This window comes from Haliotis cracherodii, unplaced genomic scaffold, assembly GCF_022045235.1.
Source record: "Haliotis cracherodii isolate W230 unplaced genomic scaffold, xgHalCrac1.p SCAF_3, whole genome shotgun sequence".
NCBI lineage: Eukaryota > Metazoa > Mollusca > Gastropoda > Lepetellida > Haliotidae > Haliotis > Haliotis cracherodii.
The window spans coordinates 38,372,978-38,394,904 of record NW_027266286.1 but is presented as its reverse complement, the minus strand read 5'-3'; the positions used below and the strand labels follow the sequence as shown (position 1 = coordinate 38,394,904).

Here is a 21,927-nt window from a genome sequence, read left to right as displayed (position 1 = left end):
CAGTAGTACAGGTGGTTCATCATTCATGCCATCAACAATTAAACTTTATAATTTTATGGGTTTTATATAATATGAAACATTGTCAAAGTTCCTATTTATTAATTTTTTATCAAAACTAAAATATTCAATCGTATATTAGTATCCAACTAGAGAACAAAGTTGTCAATATCCCCCACAATGTTACATAATTGTCATGAATTTGTCAACTTGTATATATACTCTTCAAAAAAAGAAACTTGACATAGATGTAAAACCACTTTTTGTCAAATATCTAAAATAATTACATTAAATGAGAACCAAATAAGTCAAACAGAAAGATGATGTGTCTATAATTCTCGAAAACACATGCAAAGCACATAAATGTAGCATTTGGGGATCAATTTTACCGCTTCATCCAAACGCAACAGCCTGTAAAAAACGCGCAGCACAGGATCCTGCATTTAGGCATGCAGGCCCCCCTGCTGAATGGGTATAAAAATCCACATCAACAGCTGTTCATACAGTCCTTATAACGGCAGTAGAGGCGGTGACAGAATGCCAAGACTGAATGCAGCTCAACGGAACAAGGCCATTGGGAGATTACAAGCTGGAGCAACTCAGCAAGAAGTGGCCAGGCACTTTGGAGTATCCAGACAGACGATCTCCGCAGTGTGGACCCGATACAACAACACCAACAGAGTTGACGACAGACCAAGGTCAGGAAGACCAAGAGTGACAACCTAAGCACAAGATCGATACATCCGGCTGCGACACCTCCGAGACCGCACTACCACAGCCACGTCTACAACCACACAGATCCCTGGGGTACGCAGAATATCAGATCAAACGGTACGCAACAGATTTAGGGAGGCTGGACCTTTTGCAAGAAGACCTGTTCGACGTCATGTATTGACCCCACGTCATCTGGCGGACCGTCTGCTTTGGTGCCAAAAGAGGCTTAGATGGGCACGTGCAAGGTGGAGAAATGTACTGTTTACTGACGAGTCCCGTTTCCTACTCACACGTGCTGATTGGCGCGCACGTGTCTACAGACGTCAGGGTAAACGTTAGGCCCCCAACAGTGTGCAGCAGGTTGTCCCATTTGGCGGCGGGAGTGTCATGGAATGGGCCGGAATTCATCACGGTGGTAGGATGCCTCTCGTGCATGTGGCAGGTGCATTGACAGGTGTGCGTTACAGAGACTTGACCCTACAGCCTTACGTTTTTCCTCATGTCAACGTTCATGGCGGACAGTTCCAGCAGGACAACGCTCGACCGCATATTGCACGTGTTTGTCAGGACTTCTTACAGCACAACAACATCCAGACATTACTTTGCCCAGCCCGGTCACCAGATTTGTCCCCGATTGAGCATCTGTGGGACGAGTTGGATCGACGCGTTCGCAGAGGGAATCTACCGCCCCAAACACTTCCGGCGCTTCTTGATGCACTTCAGCATGAATGGCAGCACATCCAACACCGTGTTATTGACAACTTGATTGCATCTGTAGGTCGTCGGTGTCAAGCGGTGATTGATGCACGTGGTGGGCACAACCGATACTGACATTTTCTGTACCCCTGTGACATTAACTGTATCGTGTATGTGTGTCTGTCTAGGTGACACGATTAATGTTTTGAACATTGTGTACATTGATCTTCAAACAGTATTTCAATTATGGTTTCTGTGTCCTATTTTGAAACAATCGCATTATATTACATTTTGAAAGTCAGTGTCTAAGTTTCTTTTTTGGAAGAGTATATATTTAGTTGACATGGAAACCCGAAAAAATATATTTTAAAAAAATTCCAAACTATGAAAAGGCACCATTTCACCACTAGACCTATCTATGTACCTAGTTTGATGAAGAAATATTGTATGATTTTCAAGATCTGCTCTGGGAACAAGCACTACTGCAATTTCATGCCTAAGTCCAAGTTGTTGCCATGGAACCACTATTTTTGTTGAAAATCCCAAACTATCAAAAGGCACCAGTTCTCCACTAGATCTATCTGTGTGCCAAGTTTTGTGAAGAAATATGGCATGGTTTTCAAGATTTGCTCTGGAAACGACATCTTGCGCGGACAGACTAACTGACAGATGCACGGACTGATGGGTGTCCAGCGACAACCTTCAAAGCAAAATCTCTAAGATAGCGATTTGCTAAGACAGATAGTGATTTGTGAAGGCAGTTTCCGATAAAAAAACAACAACTTTCCATAATCGTCAGGATGTAAAGCTTAAGGAGATGCTATAGCTCTGACCTCGTGTAGATTTTATCCTGAGGATGGATCTAGCCCTGCTGCCTTGTATGCTCTGAGAAAAACTGCTCTCATCCAGAAGGAGATGATGTGCTGGAAACTTCAGCTGAAGTTTTCTCTGATAGAGAAATACACAGTCTTCTTAATGAGCGTCTTTAGGAGCTTGCTCTTTGTAGATATATGCTGTTTGCTCTGACTGGGCATAACAACAAATCTTCAGAATCCTCTGATCCAAGAATGGATGAGAGTGGTGGGGAATCTTGGCAATCATGTCTCATCTTAGACCAAGGTGTGCCAATGCTTGATCGCTGTTGCTACAAAAGTGGATCCCATGAATCTTTGACATCCATGCAGCCATGGTTAGTGCCAGGAGAAATAACCTTGTTCTAAGGGTTCATAGGCATCACTGGTAAGATGTTGGGAGTACTATATTAAGGTCCCATGCTGTGGCTCTGAATATCTACTGTTGATCTTAAAGTCTATAAGATCTTAACAGTGCTAATGATTCTGGAACTAGTTTGATTCCGTTGCACATGGTTAGGACGAAGCTGATAGCTGCTAAGTGCTTGCGCTTCTCAGGTTGCATAAGACCTCTGTGGTAAATCGGCTTTTGACGCTGTAAACACCGCAGACCTTGCAAACTGGTCAAAGCTCCTCCATTTATCATCACATAAACTCCCCGTGGATCTGTGAAAGGGCTAAAGAGACTGCCTTGGCAGCTCAGGTTGAATAACCTCTTACAGTGAGTCTGATCATAATGTTCAATGCATGAAGCTCGTAAGGGGCGACCAAAAGCAGCCGATCTTCTGTAATATCAGACGTATTAGTGCTGGTGATGCGAATGCCAGTGCATCAGTGGCCCAAGCTTGCAGGTTCGGAACTAGTGACGAAGGTTGCTATCTGCCTGTTGAATCTGTTTGTAAATAGATCCAGTGATGGGCAACCTTCTTGCTTTATCACTAGCTGGAATGCTTCCAGATGGAGCATTCCTTCTGTTGGTGATGGTTTGGATGGTCTGGATCGGGCATCTGCTCGTACAGTTTGTACTACTGGGATATCTTTTGCCTTTCTTCTTAGATTCAGACTGTTCAGTTGGAATGTTAATCTCAGAAGGGTTGCCGATGTTGTCGTACCTTGGGAGATTTATGTAGACTGCCACAGTTGAGTTGTCTGTTAGTTTTCATCAGAAGCTTGTTTCTCTACCGTGTTGCCAAATGGACTACTGCCTCAAACACTAAGTGGTTGATGTGGGAGAACTTTTTTTCTGTTGACCATAACCCTGCGGATACATCTGAGTTGAGGTGAGTGCCCCAACCTTGTTGTGAGGCATCCATGAATAGATGTTGGTTGTAATCCATCTCTTTCAAAAGGTTTCTTCTGCAGACGTTCGACTTGGTAGGCTACCAATGAAGGAATTTGTTCTGCCGTTTTGTGGCAGTCGAATGAATGGGACGAAGTTGCAGTCTGCCTTTTACTGTCAGCGCTTGGGTGAATGTAAGTAGCCCTACTATTACTTGCCATTGGTTGACTGACATTTGTCTGTGAATACCATTTGGAAGACAGCTAAAAACTTAAGTTCTTGAGATGGTTTTAAGATCTGACATCTGGTAATTGATTAACCAGCCCAACTGTGTTAACGATCTCAAGAGTTAGGTTAAGATGGTGTCAGAGTAGTTCTATCTGTTGATATGCTTGAATTCCGTCATCCAGGTAGAAGGTGCAATGGCTCCCCATGGAGTGTAGGAAGGCCACAATTGGGTTCTTCACCTGTGTAAACAACCACAGGGCTGTAGAAATTCCAAAGGCCAAGTCTGCCCACTGGTAGTGATGTCCTTGGTATAGAATCTGAAGGTATCTCCTAAAGTCTGGGTGAGTGGGGATGAGCAGGTAAGCATCTTGTAGATCAATGCTTGCTGGACAGTCGTGCTGTCTTATAATCTGTTTTAGCTGTGGTAAGTGTAGCATTATGAACTTGTCTGGCTTTTGAAGGTACTTCTTGTTAACTGCTTCATACTGTAGATAAGACGAGGTTTTTTTGGTACCAAGAAAATCGGTGAATAAAACCTCGGAATTAGGACCTCTTGGGTTGCAATACCTCAGAGTATTGTACTATTGGAGGATTGAGGGAGTGAAGTGATCCTTCTTGTACACCTGGACTGTAACCTTTCTTGAGAAAGGTCTGGGTCTATGAAGGTTCATGAAGCTCTGGAGCTGCGTGAGGGTCATCCTTGTGCAGTTTTCTGACTTCTGCGCTTTAGCATCTGGCTTCATAGACCCCTTCAATGAGGGTGATCGCAGAGCCTTCGTGGAAGTGATAACCTTCATGAAGATATGCTCTCTTGTAGTTGAAGATGACTTCGATGAAGAGGAAGAATTGCTCTTCTTCTTAGTTAAGACCTGTAGATTATTTAAGCTGTTGATAGTGACAGCAGGAGACTTAGATCTGGACGAACTCTTTAAAAGAGTGTTGACATCATTGCTGCCCAAGTTAAAGGTTGGTTGGTTTAACTCAGCACACTCAACAATCTTCCAGGTATATGACAGCGGTCTGTAAATCCCCGATCCTGATAGTCGCCTCTTACGACAAGCATAGTCACCTATTACGGCAAGCATGGGTTGCTGCAGACCTCTTCTATCCCGGAATCTTCACGGGTCCCTAGTTAAAGGCATGACTGCCTTTTTCTTTGTAGAATGAAGATCAATCCAGATTTCTTCAATGTCATTATATGGCCTGTCTTCCTCTGAAGAAGGTGTAGTGTCAACTTTATATCCAAAAAATTAGAAAAATCTACGTCAAATTAAAAATATAATTATTGAATATTATAGACATAGGTTAGAAGAATGTAATCCAAGCTAACTAATTTATGAAAAATGAAAAATGTTGATGGGATGGCTTGGATTCTGAACTCGTGGGGAAAAAAAGACAAATACTCAATGTGTGTGACCAGTCTACCTGTTTGGTCACATGGTTTCAGTGCTCCTGCTCAGCCCAGGGGTGCGTTTGAGTGAGCTGTTTTTCTGTTCTCTAGGAACACAGTTCAGGAAGTATGAGTCAGGATAAGTTAAAATTAAAGATTTTCCTGAGACCTGTCACACATGCAAAGATATTTTTTGGTATTTTCAGGCTAAGTCAAAGTTGTTGCAATGGAAACTTGAAAAATATATTTTTTTTAAAATCCCAAACTATCAAAAGGCACCAGTTTACCATGAGACCTATCTAATGTGCCAAGGTTGGTGAAGAAATATTGTACAGTTTTCAAGATCTGCTCCGGAAACAAGCACTACTGCTATTGTCAGTCAAAGTCATTGCTATGGAAACTTAGTAAAATCTGAATATTTTTTGCATTTGTATTCTTATCCAGCATTACACCATAATGCATTCACTGCTTACCTTACGACAACAAGAAGGACAGCGCAACAGCGATGGTCCTGGGTGAAAACATAAAATTGTTGTTCTGAAGTCCCACTTTTACTGACAACTGACGCTGTCCTGTGACCTTGATGACTTCTAAGGTCACCTTCTTCACATCACTGCCTGTCACCCGAGCTCTTAAAAAAACATACTTTTGAGATTTCTGAAGCCAAAGTGGGGAGGCAAGTCGGCAACAGGTGGGACTTAAACATAGTAATGCAGGGATAAGTATACAAAAGTAAAAAATATTTAGATTTTACTAAATTTTTTACTTATCCTGCATTACTCCTTAATGCATCTGTATCAGTTTGGAGGTGGGCAAACCTTCGGAATACAGAAAGCTCAATAATACACACCCTAACATACGACACCAGTTGGTCAATAAACCGTGAAGCCGAAAAGTTCAGAAAATTGCCATTACGGTAGTGTTGTTCAAATATCAAAACGATTGAACATAGAAATAAAAGAGAAATTCCCTATACACATTTAGTTATAAAGCGTTGACAAACAAGATTGTCTAATATTCTTCCACTGGCGGAAACTGAGCGACTGCAGATGGAAGAAGGCTGGCTCTGTATAGGACAAGTTCATTATTAGCATCGGGGGGTTGGAAACCTGCAGGGCTAAAAACATAGGGTCATAACTTCGCAGCCTTTGACGTCCTTGAAAGCCACATCGCGAGGATAATGACAAACCAAAACTGTGTCAGACCTCAAAAAACATCCTTCCAGGATTGTTCTATTAGGTAAAGCTAACACCCTGAACTTGTGAGGGTAATTCGCTCTTGGCGGATTCAGTTTGGCGAACTCGTAAGCCTGAAGGATGACAGTGCGTAACCATAGGGATATGGTTTGCGACTAACTTCGGTTGTGGAAGTAAGAGACACGAGTATAAATAACCCCTTCCTCGAACCAAGCCTAGTCTTGGAGTGGTGGATGAAAACTCGAAGTGCTTGCACCGAGCCCATGAAAAGTTCACCCTCATCTACGGCTCCCACAATAGTCGATATTGGTGGGATGGTGTAGGAACAATCAGGTTGGCCTGGTTGTTGATTTTTACAATAAAATACACGCACAACCAAGATGTACTGCTCCCTGCATCCCATGTTCAAAGCAGACTCGGGTGATGTCGCTCGCATGTAGTTCGCTCACCCGTGCCGCCGTAGCTAATATGCAAAGAGAAAACATTGTATCGTTAGTGAGGTCATAAAATGAGGATGCATAGAGGGGCTTGAAGGGGGGCCATCGCAAACCTGGAAGTACCACGTTCAAGTCCCAAGCAGGACCCTCAGGCCTGAATGAGCGTGGTAGGGCCTGTAGTTCCGGAACCTTAGTCATCTTGCGATTTTCCAGAACAGTCAACACTGAGTTAAGTGTAACCAAATATGTAGTAATGGTGCTACCTTTCAAGTGTCTTTAGGAGCTATTCCACTAGGAATTGTTGTGACGCAATCGTAGGGTCTTGATTCTTTTGCCTTGCAAAAAGTCTCAAATGATCCCCACTTGTCATCATATAGTCCTCTGGGAGAGGAATGATGAGCTACAGCTATAGCTCTTGCTGACCAGTCGAATAGCCCTTCACACTTAACACCTTTTAAAGACAAACCATGTGTGTAGACGCAACCTGTTTGACATTGGGTGAGGCAATTGGCTGAGTTGGTGCTTTAGGCAAGTAGCAAACAAACTTCTGAAGCAGTAACTGGAATGCTTATGTGTAAAGTTTCCCCTCGGGGGGAGCCTCCTTGTCTGGATCATCGGCCAGTAAGTTCTGACATTCTGGGATGTGCTGAACTATGAGCTGTAGTTGCAGACAATCCACTAGATGGAACAACCTGAATGTCTGTTGAAGCAGGGAGTGGGAGTGCGTTGCTCCCTGATTGCACAGGCACCACACAACAGTGCTGTTGTACTCATTTATCATAATTAACTGGTCACTTCATTCAATTTATCACAGTATCTTTTTCAGGATCAATTGCAACAATGCTTTATATAATTCAAATCTGGTATGCAGTGGCCCCTGGTGATGATGAAAATCCAACATGGCCTCCAATATGTTTTAGTTTTCAGAAATTGTCTATTTCTACATCAGATATAGAAATCCGTTGATATCTTTGGACTACGGATAAGCTGATAAGTTTTGAAACATTTTTAAATGACTTTGTATCAATTAATATGTATTGTCTATGATCTATTCTCGGCATATTATTTTAAAAATGGTCTACTGAGAAATGTTCCACCTAGTTTATATTAGATCATCCCAAAACCACTGAACTGGGAATGAATTCATATCTTAAAAACAGGAATGTATGTAAAAGTATTATTGCCATTATCACCATGAACCTATGACATCAACTTTCTTCCTACTTAAGTAGGACCAGGAATATCGGTTCAGTGTATGTGTTTACGGTTCTATAATTCACTTACAGGACAGGAGTGTAAAGTTTTCAAAGGTTTGCAAGACTTCTTACAGATGTAGTGTTAGTTTATAACACTTCTTTGTGCCTGACCAAGTGTTGTCCACTTGGGTATCTATATATTACTGCATGTCCTCTCCCAACCCCTGACTACAAGATTCTGTAGAATGGGACGTTTGTCAAGCACCTGTCCCCAAATATGCACTGGTGCAGTCTCAGAGCTGCCTCTTTCGGTTGCAATGTCAATTGTCTGAGATCTTCATGAACAGAGATTTTGCCTTTCATTGACCTTCCAAATAAACCAGTGAGAACGACAAACCACTCAAGAATCTGCATTGTGTTGTCAGAGATATCTGCTGATGATGTGAAAGCATTGGTGACTTCAGGAAATACTTGACACGTATCCCAAGCATATGAACTGGTGAAGGCATGAAATAGTGACAATGTCTTTGAATTCTGTGGGCCTCTAGAAGAAAACTCTCGGCTGTTTCAGTCAATCCAAATGCACTTCCATCTCCTTTCATACGGCTATTGAATTGTTCAGGTGTCTGACCTTGTGCCACACAAGAGAATGTCCAATATTCGGTGCTTGTGCTCTACTGTAAGAGGGACATATCTGTGAAATGCAAGCCATTAATATGATAAGTGATGCTGCAAACTTTGAGAAATCTGCTTTTTGAATTGCACCAACCAGGCACAATATGCAAAGATCTAGTTAAAGAAAAAGGGGCCAGTAGTGAAACAGGCTGAGCAGCTTCGGTGTTCCCTTCTGTTTCCTTATATCTCACATATGTCTGATGTTGTAGGAAGATGAGTACACATGATGAAGGAATCAGCAAATCTGCCTGAGGCAATTCCGGCAGCACAGTTTGCAGTTTTCCATCCATCTATGTTTGTCTAGTTTTCCCAGTACATCCTTCATGTGACATGACCAGTTTTACTCATGGTCAGGCATTGTGTTAACACTACATCCTGGGTGAAAGGTCATTTTAACTGAGGCACATAATTACCCTTCTAGCGAAAAGAGGATGGGGGTACATTAGTATATACTGTGGGCTGTTTAGAAATGGTTTTCCTTGTTTGTGTGCTTTCTTCAGCCAAACGAACAACATGTGATGTTCCTTTCTCTTCAGCTGTTGGACGTTGGACGCTGCTGCAATAGTGAAATGTTGATACTATGAAGTGGATATGTTGCTGTTGTAGAGCAGGGATTATGATAGATGTTATCTGTTGAGAATGTTGGTGGGTATACCACACCTTCATCTTCATAAACACCAACTGTGCTACATCTGTTCAAATACACCATATTTTGATATGCGTCAACAAGATCAATTTTCTTGTTTAATACCAAGTAAACTGGGACTTGTATTTCTCGGTCTCAGTGGTGTCTTAATTTGTGTTGATGAGCTGGTGCACTGAGATTTCACGCTTTGAAGACAAGATGTTCTGAGATACAGTAAACTATGTTTATAACGAACACTCTTATAATGAACTGGCGGAACTGTTTTTTTGGTCCAAGCCATTTGCTGATATATATGGTGTATACATGTTTATAACGAACTACGGTTACAACGAACAAATATTAGTCGTCCCTTTGAGTTCGTAATAACTGTAGTTTACTGTAGTTTGGAATGCTGGAAGATTGTTTTTTTATACCTGGTCCTATAAATTTCATACTGACTAGAGCTTACAAAGAGGAAGGTACATACTGTTTATGGCAGTCAGAAGCAAATGTTCCTCTGAAAGCTTGTTTCAACCTTAAATCACGTCTGTGGATAAGTGTTGCTCGTTCAGTTAGTCTTAATGATTCGGAATCAAAAAGGCATGTTTCAGTGCTGGTCCAATATCTTTATCACATTCCAAGTTCAGTTACAGAATTTTCACCGAGTTCATGCAGTTCAATATATTCCCCAGATCTGCCATACAGAATACAGATCTTGCTTCAAATGAATGAATTTTAGTACCAAAAGCATTACTTGGAATTGTTTTAAAGCCAGATTTGATTGAAATGATTGCAATGAGCAAATGATATTGATATTGTGGACAAACATTTGACATTTTTTTAAGACCACCAAGTCATTTTGGTGGCCATCTTATATTTTCTTTGCCACCAGTGGGCGCTGCATATTAGATTTGAATTATATACAACATTGACGCAATTAATTTTATATAAATGACTAAAATTGACAAAATAATGATGATATATTGAATATAAATTGACATCATAAGACATCATTTTAGCGGCCATCTTGGATTTTCTGCCACCAGGTGGCACTGCTGAGGTGGATCCATATCAAGAAATGTTCGGAATGATCAATGTATAAGTGTGCCAAGTTTGGTGCTTTTAACCCAAAGTGCACAATTTTGACTAAAATCCAGCCTTAACCGCTCCACTATTGCGAGTTGGGCTGACTATAGCTGATTCTGCGAATGGGATATGGCCAGAATTAACGCTTCCAACTCCAAGTTATGTATCTGCCACTTTTGATGAGCGCCAGACCATAGCCCTGCTGCTGTCTGGCCTTGCAGGTGAGCACCCCACCTGTGAAGGGAGGCGTCTACAAACAGGTGTAGTTATGGGGATAACCCGGATAAAGAGACTCCTAAGACATTCGACTATACCGTGTGGAAAGGCCTAAGATGGATCCTGACACCTGATGTAAGGGTTCAGGAATTGATGAATTGGGCGTAGTTGTAATCAGCCTCTGCTGTTTAAGTCCTGTGCCGAAGTGGGTAACCCTAGCAACATTTGCCAATGTAGAGTGCATGGTTGGTGTAGTGCAGGTGACAAGAGGCATAAGCTTTAGCCATCTGTCCCTCGGTACTGATAGGAGATCCTGGTCTGTTTGGAACAGGCCTCCTATGAACTGGAGCCAATAGGAAGGAATTAACTCTGAATTCGCCTTGTTGATTATCCATCCATGCATGGTGAATTCACAGTGGCATACTAACGTTGGCGTGTGTTGATGACACAGTAGACAGTCCTCTATCTATGACTCGAACCAAGTGTTCATCAGGTGTATATACTCGTTTTTTGGCTTCATTACTCAGGTGTATATACTCAGTTTTTGGCTTTATAACTCCTGGGAATGCTGGTCTTCCTTGAGAGACTTGCATCTAGGCTTATAATTGCCTGACCTACCTGACCTGCCAGCCCGCTGGGATAGACTAAAAGAGACATGCTCTAGAGTCCTGAGCACAGTGTCAAGCGTCTTTGGGAACTTGGCATGCCTGTCTGCTATCTGTTCATTGAACAGGGAAGTAGATGACCCAAGGTTGACGTAGCAGCCAGCGCTTGAACTAAGAGTCCCAGCTGGAAAGCGCTAAACAAATAAGTCTGCATGTAATGGTAATCTCTGCCAGAGCTGCCTCAAAATGAATTTTCATGTAGTCAATCTAACGCTGTAGGAAAATCAGCATAGTTTGGAAATGATCTAATCGGATAGGATTATCCTCTGATAGATCCTGATCCACTGCATTGACGATGTTGGTGGCTTAAATGACGGAGCAAATGTAAGCTTGGAGAAGTCTTTATCCAATGACCTTGTGGTGTCCCTCTTATTTACCCCGTTACCAGGGGAGGGGGCCACTGACACAAGATGGTCTGCTACCCAATTGGGTACTTGCGCTAGGCCGAGATGTGTATTCCATTCCACAGATGGCGCAATGATGACGCACTCACTTAGATGGCGATCTGCTCTTGTGTGAAGTGCCTCCTCCTGGACAAGGATTCATGTGCCGATGTCCCTGTACGCGCTGGCATACTAGCGCTGCCCAGCGATATTTGCTGTACCAGATAGCACATTAGGCGTTTGTTATAATGTTTGGAAGCTGGAGAGTCTGTCCAAGATGTTGCCCGTCATTTCAACATTAACATAACCACAATTTACTGTCTTGTTCATCGATACATTGCTACACAGACCTCAGATGACCTTCCTCGGAGCGATCGTCCTATTGTCACCACACCTCGACAAGATCAGCAGATTACCCGTCAACACCAGCGACATACGTCCCTAACTGCAAGTGAAAGTGCTCGACAGACCATAGGAACACATAATCGACACATTAGCCAGGACACTGTGATCTGACGTCTCCGTTCCAACAACCTCAGATGTCACCGACCAGCACGTCATCCTGTTCTCCAACCACAGCATCGACAAGCATGACTTCAGTGGGCACAGGGTCATCACAATTGGCGTCATCGTGAGTGGAGGCGTGTCATCTTCTCTGATGAAAGTCGCTTTTGTGTCTCCCATGCAGACGGAAGAATCAGAATTTGGCGGCGTCAAGGTGATCGTTTTGCTGACAGAAACATTGTAGAAAGGGATCCATGGGGTGGACCTAGCGTCATGATATGGGCAGGGATTGGACTTAATGCAAGACTTGGACCCATGTGCTTTCTGAATGTTGGTCAAGGTCCGGGACACGGCGTCACTGCTCAGCGGTATATCGACCAAGTGATCAGACCCCACGTTGTTCCATTTTATGCACAAAATCAACAACACATTTTCCAGCAGGACAACGCTCGTCCCCATGTTGCCAGAGCTACAATGGCCTTTCTGCAACAACACAACATCTGTGTTCTACCGTGGCCAGCCCTCAGCCATGATCTGAACCCCATCAAACATTTGTGGGATGAGGTTCAAAGGTGTCTGCACAATGTGCGCCCAGTCCTTACAACTGCCGATGAACTACGCACAGCTGCTCTGGATGTGTGCAGGAGGATCCCTAGGGCCTTCACAAATCGTCTGATCCACTCAATGTACAGGAGATGTGAGTCAGTGATCAATGCTAATGGTGGTCACACCAGGTATTGACGGACATTTTGGATATTGACTGGAAACTGTGTAAGCCCTTAACATTTGAAAAAAACCAATTATGTCATCTCCCTTTTCATCCATTAAACTGTCTTCAGTCAAATTTTTGTCAATCTTGCCCTATTAGTATTTCTTGTCTTTACTGTTGAAAATAAATAACATGTATACTGCATACTCGACTTTTGCTTGTGAGTATATTTCTATTCCATTCTATTTCTGTACTATTCTAATTCACTATTTTGTAACTTAGAGAGAGATATCCATTTATTACTTGCACATATGAATGCCAGAAGCCAACTGAAATACACTGTGTCTAGAGCATGTGCATTTTATGCTCATCCGGCAAGAAGCACGTGCTGTATGCCAACTTTAACTCTTTCCGCGAAGCTGTTGTGTACCTATGAATCAACCACTGTGTCCAGGAACAATGCCGTAGAATTGAACAATAATCTATCAGCAAAAATATGAGCTGAAAGTGTACACAACATTTGTATATACGCAACTCAATGTAACGCTATTTACATTTAGCGTTAGGCGAGCATATCTGCGTGCAAGCCAACCAACGTGGATGATAATCTTTGTGAGATTTTTTCCACAACAATTAGTACAACACGCAAGCATAAGTTATGCAAATAAAGAGTTTTTCTTGAAGCGGGTCTGGAAGAAAGCCATAGAATTGAAATTAATCTATCGGCAAAAATAATTTTAACGAGTTGAAAGTGTATACAATGATATATATATACGCAACTCACTGTAACGCCAAAGCTAGTAGTATTTAAGAACACAAGAATATGTTATACCGTATATCGCTGTGTATAAGGCGACCCCACGTATAAGACGACCCCCCTTTACACCCCTTCAAAATCAACCCAAAATCCTATACTCCGTGTATAGGGCGACCTGTAATGAAGCACATCACAAGTGCGCACACAAACCTTATATATGCAATAAAAATATGTTTATCTTGCATTGTTTTTTTCTACAATGATAGGTCGCGTGTGTAACTCCAGCACACGTCGCCATTTTGTGTTTACACGGTACGACACCAAATTGGTGCCCGTAAAATAAAATTCATTTATGAAGTCATAACATATAAGAGACAATGGTGAGTAATTTAATCGCCAATTAACTATGTTGTAACTAACTAGGCTTGTGTTTGCTTCACATTCGACGTGTTTATTCCACAATCACATGTACACACCGTCTCCAACACTTGTTAATACAACTGTAAAAACAGCGGGAATAGATTTCAGCTTCACCGGTTATCACATGTTAGGTCACATGTGCAATATGCAAATGCTGACCGGTACTCCCGGCTCTCTACTCACGGATGTTGATTGTTTTACCGTGTCAGCTGGTTTGACAATCTGCATCGAGGCGAGGGTCATTTCAACTTTATTTGCAGAAATTATTAAACTTTATTCAAGGAAAAGAGATACAAATCATGTTTATGTATGGAAATAGTTATTGGAACAGTTATTTAGGACGAAATGCGAAGTTTTTTTGTCAAATGCTGGGCTGGCTATAGGACGCCGGTTGACATCGCAAGTGGAAAAAAATGTGAGATCTTCGACACCATGTATAAGACGACCCCCCCTTCTTGACCCCCCCTTCTTAACCCCCTCATTTTAGGTACGAAAAACTCGCCTTATACACAGCGATATACGGTACATGTATTGCTGAGAATTGTAAGCAATTTCACTACTTGGCAGGCAAACAATTGTAACACAATTCAAAATGGCGTCAAACAACAGATACGTCGCTGGATAAAACCCCATAAAACTACACTACATGGTGTAAGTAATATGAAAAGAATACATCACCCATCACAGATCTATTTTAGAATTGTAGACGAAAACTGAAGGTCTCAATTACTCCATAAGGAGGGCTCTGCTGGGACACGTCCTTGCTGTAGTGCCACAGGAGCATTTAGGAGTAATGCAGGATAAGTAAAAAATTGAAAAAATATTTTTTTTAAAAATCCCAAACTATTAAAAGACACCAGTTCACCACTAAACCTATCAATGTGCCAAGTTTGGTTAAGATATCTGTCATGGCTTTTGAGTTCTGCTCCGGAAATGAAACCTGACGGATGGATGTATGGACAGATGGACCGTACTAATTCCTATGCCCCCCAGCCACTTTGTACCTCGACCTTCAAAGACAATTACTGAAAATCTGGTCATATCAATTACAAGTATTTCAAGAATATTCCAAAGGTCTAACTAACATATAACCCAAATATGTTAGAATTCAATGTAGTTACCCACTGTCAGTTCTACTTTTGCTCAAAGATTGCTGCCACTGGTAATCAAATCATATTGCCACTACATGCGTAAAAGTTAAAAAAAAATCAGCAGGAAAAGGAATTTAATAATAATGACTAAAAAATCCATTCAAATTCACCTTAATTGTGACCTTGACAATCTTTGCTCCATTACTACAATAGGTATCTAATTTCTTCTGGCTATGACCTGACCCACTAATATATACTTCAGAATGATATTGAATAAAAAACAAAATCTTGCCCTCAGGTCTTTTAATTTGAAATGTAGCTATGAGTGGACAATTAAATACCAGATCCTAGCAAGTCAACAGAAGGGAGGGGAGCAAGCAATCAGTGCACACATCACTCCTTACTTGGGTTTGAACTTGCGACACATGTTCCACATGCGAACTGTCTTCTGCACTCTCACCAGCATGTCACGGCGATAATTTATCTTGTTTTTCACTGAAATGAGTTATATAATGATAAAAATACTGAAAACATGAGCAGGAGTAGTCAATGTTCTTCATTCTTATCTCTCATTACAACGTTTACTTTAAAATTAGGCTTCCTACATAATGCATCCAACTTCTCTTATACCCACATGAAAAATTATGCATGGAAGGGACCCACATGACAGTTTCTTTGCAAGTACTTTTTAACTACTAAGCGGAAATGTGTTCAAAAGGTGTACCTTTTTCAATGCCAAGATCATGATACTGTTTATAAAAACTGAACGTTTGGACTATTGTTGCAAACCACAAATTAAGCAGGAGGAAAAAATATACTAAAACCATTCTACTGACTGACCACAGCGCAAACAAAGACTCACATTTAATGACTGACAGAGCACACCATTGTGCCTTTCTCCAGCGCGAACACAGCAACCACCTTTTCACCTTCTTCACCAACTCAGCTAAATTTTCTGGATCACTTTTCAAAATCTGATCAAACTCTGCAAATTTTCCTGGTCTGAAGAAGACCTTGGTCAAACCAAACTTGAAATCATTTTCATCCAGACCTAGAGCTCTGAAGAGTGACTGTGGATAATAAATAATAATCCGAGTATTACAATATTAGCGACATAAAACTACAGACATTTGCTTGTCTGTTTATTATACTGCATGATGGACACAGACAGACAGACAAACAGACAGACAGACAGACATTAGAGTCACATTTCTTCTCACCTTGCAGAACAGCCGTGGATCTAGTCGAGATAGCTCTGGGGGCAGGTACCTCTTGTACATGTTGTACAGCTCCGAGAACTGGGTGCGGGATGGGTAGCCCTGCTGCATGAGGTCCAGCACCGAGATCATACCTGTAGAAACAACAGACTGAACAACAGGCTGAACAACATACTGTACAACCACCACCTGAACAACAGGCTGAACAACATACTGTACAACCACCCGAACAACAGGCTGAACAACATACTGTACAACCACCACCTGAACAACAGGCTGAAAAACATACTGTACAACCATCTGAACAACATACTGTACAACCACCACCTGAACAACAGGCTGAATAACATACTGTACAAACACCTGTACAACAGGCTGAACAACATACTGTACAACCACCCGAACAACAGGCTGAACAACATACTGTACAACCACCCGAACAACAGGCTGAACAACATACTGTACAACTACCACCTGAACAACAGGCTGAACAACATACTGTACAACCACCTGAACAACAGGCTGAACAACATACTGTACAACCACCCGAACAACAGGCTGAACAACATACTGTACAACTACCACCTGAACAACAGGCTGAATAACATACTGTGCAACCACCACCTGAACAACATACTGTACAACCACCTGTACAACAGGCTGAACAATATTCTGTACAACCACCTCAACAACAGGCAGAACAACATACTGTACAACCACCTGAACAACATACTGTACAACCACCTGAACATCAGGCTGAAAAACCTACTGTGCAACCGCTTGAACAACAGGCTGAACAACATACTGTACAACCACCACCTGAACAACAGGCTGAATAACATACTGTAAAACCACCACCTGAACAACAGGCTGAACAACATACTGAACAACAGGCTGAACAACATACTGTACAACTACCACCTGAACAACAGGCTGAACAACATACTGTACAACCACCACCTGAACAACAGGCTGAACAACATACTGAACAACAGGCTGAACAACATACTGTACAACCACCTGAACAACAGGCAGAACAACCACCTAAGTGAGTGAGCTTGATTTTAGGCCACTTTTCGCAATATTTCAGCAATATCATGGTGGGGGGACACCAGAAATGGGCTTCACACATTGTACCCATGACACAACTGTACCACATACTGTACAACTGACACAACTGTACTACATACTGTACAACAGACACAACTGTACCACATACAGTACAACAGGCACAACAGTACCACATACTGTACAACAAACACAACTGTACCACATACAGTACAACAGGCACAACAGTACCACATACAGTACAACAGATACACCTGTACCACATACAGTACAACAGACACAACTGTACCACTTAGTGTACAACAGACACAACAGTACCACATACAGTACAACAGACACAACTGTACCACATACAGTACAACAGACACAACTGTACTACATACTGTACAACAGACACAATTGTACCACAAACAGTACAACAGGCACAACTGTACTACATACTGTACAACAGACACAACTGTACCACATACTGTACTACATACTGTACAACAGACACAACTGTACTACAAAGTGTACAACAGACACAACTGTACCACATACTGTACAACAGACACAACTGTACTACATACTGTACAACAGACACAACTGTACTACATACTGTACAACAGACACAACTGTACCACATACTGTACAACAGACTGTACAAGAAATTTAAGAACTGATATGAAGTACAGAAAACATACATGACCTCACACAAACTTTTTCTCTAGGCAGTTGTATCTAAGGAAGGACATACCTGCACACTGAAGCTGGCTGAGGATCATACCCCCTTCAAACATGTGGTCCACCATCTTACTGTTAGGCTTGATACACCGGATAAAGTTGGTGCCCTTAAAAAAAGTACACAAATTTAACATTTCCACTGTTAATTTAGTATATACGTAATATGTGTATCTGACAGTCATTTACTACATAAGAAGCCTCATCACACACTTACTGTGCTTCGCAGCTTGTCCATCAAAACAGTCAGTTGTTTTCGGAACTTGGTTCCGACACTTATGAAGCCAAGTTTTCCAGAAGTAACCTCCATGCCCTCAAACAACTTTCTAAGCAGGGTATTCTTACTTTCTTGGACCAGAAACTGTAAGGATGCATGCAGAGCATCGTTGTTTTTCTCAATAAACTGAACCTGCCAAAGTAAATAAACACCTCATATAAGAGTATGACAAATACAAACACATGCATTCCATACAGTAGTGAACTCCCATTTGTAAACAGGTTTTGAATGACATGTATATGCGGCCATTCGGTCAAAAAATACAAAGTTGAATTAAAGGACAAAAGTAAGCAATAATAGTCAAATGTTATGTATAAAGTATTAACTGTTACCAAAAAAGGTCAAATACAAAACAGACACTGATTAAAAAATACAAAGAGGAAATAAAGGTCAAAAGTCTGAAATATAATAGTCAAATGTTACGAAAAGACGTCATGTGAACGTCAGTGCGCACGAAAGGACCCCTAACTGCAAAAGGATGTTGACAATAAAGAACGCCAGGTGGTGCTGCAATTTAAATCGGCTTGTTCCGCCGTGTATATGATAACTGCATGCCGAGGTGCACAATGTATTACATCATTCCTCGTGCACACACTGGTTGACATCATATATGTATAATGTAAAATGTATAATGTATAATGTACACATTGTGTACATATACATGTTGCGTTTGTGCATTGTCATCGGGGAAAGGAACTTTTTGCTTGGTGCAACATGAGGGTGTTCTGATGCCAAGTTATGTTTCAGACACACATTTTCATGACATCTGAAAAGAGAACGTTGTGAGAGAATTGCGCACGGTGTCTACCTCATTTATGGCAAGCTATTTTTCTTTTCGAATGTTCAACGTTATACAAATGCATACAAATCAATTTGATATATATTTTTGTCGTTCAGGTTTTAGGCAGCATCCTGTTCGCTCAGTTTCCAAAGAGCTGCTAAATAAAACAAAATTTTGTACAGTACTTACATCGGTTTATGATAATAAGTGGCAAAATTTGCTGTTTTTAACTCAAAACAAAATATCAGACTCTCTCAGTGTCTCTTTTTCAAATTGGTTTAATATTTAATTTGCAGTTGCTTTAACACCACACCATCCACGGGAAAGTGAACATTTTACATCTCTGCATAATTTCATAGTGCCACAAACAACATCAAATGTAGTACATGGCAGGAAGTTTTATTACATACAAACATTTGGCATAACGTGGGGGCTGCCTCGTTTGCCTATGTGAGACCCTGGGGTCGTGGTGACCCGGGTAAGATGACTGAATGTCCTGGGGTCTTAGGGACCCGGACTGTGTAGCTGTGGGAGGGATATGTCAGTCCTGGGGTCTGATGACCCGGACGATCCCTAGTGATAAGCTGGTGCTGGTCGTGCTGACCAGACGGTGCCAAAATAGCGTAATGTTCTTTAGTGGTAGCCTTCCATGCTCTGTGTATGGAGTGGCTTATATGACACCGAGGCAGCCCCAGAAGATATATATATATATATATATATGTATATAAGCTAAGGGGTGGCTGGAAGGTAACACGGTTGAGTGGCTTGCAACAATGGAGAAAGTAACCTCGTGTGGGGCTGATGGGTTAAGTGGGTAAACACTGTGACGTCATGTCCGTCTTACTGGGCATGCGCAGACTGTTTGGAAGTGCATTGTGGGAAGGAATTACTGTAACATGATCCAGACGGAATGAAAACACATTCAGGTGACAGAGTTTTAAGAAATCGTGTTGAATATAAAAGTAATGAGGTGATTGACCTGTAATTGGTAGATTAAATATGAACGAGTAAGTACTATTGTTGTTGCACAAACTAAAATATCAAATTACCATGTTGACACAGCGCCTAGCAAGCCCAATTCTCGCACAACATTCACTTTTTAGATGTAATTAAAATGATGTTATACATTATTTACAGACCAACGTCATTGCTGGAGTTTTGCTGAGTGCGGCATTGACAACAAATGAACAAAAACAGACAACATTGTGCACCTCAGCATGCACTTATCATATACACAGCGGAACAAGCCGATTAAATTCGGAATGTTTTACAAATTGCAGCGGCATCTGGCGTTCTTTATTGTCAATGTCCTATAGGAGTTCTGTAATTCATGCACACCGATGTTCTTTCGTACACATTGTTCTTTCTTTTCATAACATTTGACTATATTGCGTACTTTTGAACTTTATTTCAACTTTGTATATTTTAGCCGACGTCTGTTTCATATTTGACCTTTATTAACATTTAAGAACTTATTCATACTTTTGTCCTCTATTTTACCGAATGGCCGCCTATGGACATGGTTCCTTTGGAAAACAAAGAAAAAATATCACACTAAGACACTGTTGCTCAAAAGGTACATTCAAAATGAACTGCGTCTTTCATGTCAGGAACTGTTAGCCATAAAAGTAATGGGAAATGTGTCTGACTGTGTAATGCGGTCTGTTTCATGAGAGAGGACAGTATGATCCCAATGTGACATCCTTGAAACTATATCCCCAACGTCTTCCCACATTCCTTAGAAGGGGAAGTTTATCAGACTGACTTTACTGGGTTATCCTGAAAGTAGGACACTTCAGATGAAGAACTAGTCATGGATGAATGTATAGCTGTCAACTTCTCCGGAAATTGCAGACAGGATCGACATCTGGAGCCTGGATGTCCCACGGAGCTATGATTCAGGTCTTCATTTCATGGTTACTATATATTGTCTCACTTGTAACACATCCAACCCCCAAAGTATCTCACTATGTAGCATCTGCTGTATTTGATCCCTGCCAACAGCTGCCACATCCCTCGGCCAACCTCCCGAGAGTCATCTTCACTTGCACAGTTCCTGGAAAACTGTGTGATGTACACTAAACTACGATTAAAACTGACTCGAAGGGGCCATTAATTTTAGTTTGTTATAAATGTAGTTCGTTATAAGCATTCTGACTAAAATATACTGCAAAAAACAGTTTGCTCTATCTGTCAGTTCCTTATTTGCATGTTCATTATAAAAGTAGTTTACTGTATCTGCAAAAACGAGAGAACCATGTGATGGAAATGCCCTTGATCCAGTAGCTGAAGCCTGTGTAGTACTGTTTTAGGCGGAGAGCCAAACAGAATCTGAGCTGGAGCCAGCAAACTTCGCCAACAGCGTACGGGGTCCAGGGTAAAACATGGGTCCAGGGTAAAACATGGGTCCAAGATCATAAGCTGGCTAAGAGTTGAGCCAGACGTCACAACATCGGCTTTAAGAGTGTAGACTGGATAGAACAGGGTCCTTGAAGAACAGTCAGAACTGCACAAGGTCTAGGGTTAGCTTTCGCCAGCAGGAAGTAAGTCGGGAGTCCAGAGTCCAGAGTGGGGGGAAAAACATCAGGTCTGTACCAGACCTCAGCATTATAATTGGCACAAGGAATGATACTAGAAGTACTTGTTACATCAGCACCCATGTCTTTCCTTCTCTGTTTATTTGTTCCTTCATGAGGTCAGACATCACAACAATGATTAAAGCCACCACATCATCCATCAACTGAGGGAT

At 41.6% G+C, this 21,927-nt stretch overlaps 2 protein-coding genes across 6 annotated transcripts in view; one reads left to right on the top strand and one right to left on the bottom strand.

Annotated features, from left to right (window-relative positions):
* Positions 1 to 21,927, bottom strand: part of LOC139474818 (unconventional myosin-VI-like) — a 126,172-nt gene that overhangs the window by 37,560 nt on the left and 66,685 nt on the right. For all 5 annotated transcript variants that reach the window (XM_071257944.1, XM_071257943.1, XM_071257946.1 and 2 more), the window contains 5 exons: positions 18,338 to 18,529; positions 18,137 to 18,230; positions 16,336 to 16,466; positions 15,978 to 16,185; positions 15,520 to 15,610 (listed from right to left, as the gene is read on the bottom strand). In XM_071257944.1, coding sequence (XP_071114045.1) covers positions 15,520 to 15,610; positions 15,978 to 16,185; positions 16,336 to 16,466; positions 18,137 to 18,230; positions 18,338 to 18,529 — 716 coding nt within the window. The remainder of the gene's footprint in view (positions 1 to 15,519; positions 15,611 to 15,977; positions 16,186 to 16,335; positions 16,467 to 18,136; positions 18,231 to 18,337; positions 18,530 to 21,927) is intronic.
* LOC139474004 (glycosyltransferase-like protein gnt13) lies at positions 16,768 to 17,388 on the top strand (the record flags this gene model as incomplete). The annotated part of the gene is made up of 2 exons (XM_071256864.1): positions 16,768 to 17,066; positions 17,202 to 17,388. Coding segments are annotated over 2 exons (486 nt in total), but the record flags the coding sequence as incomplete, so codon positions are not given.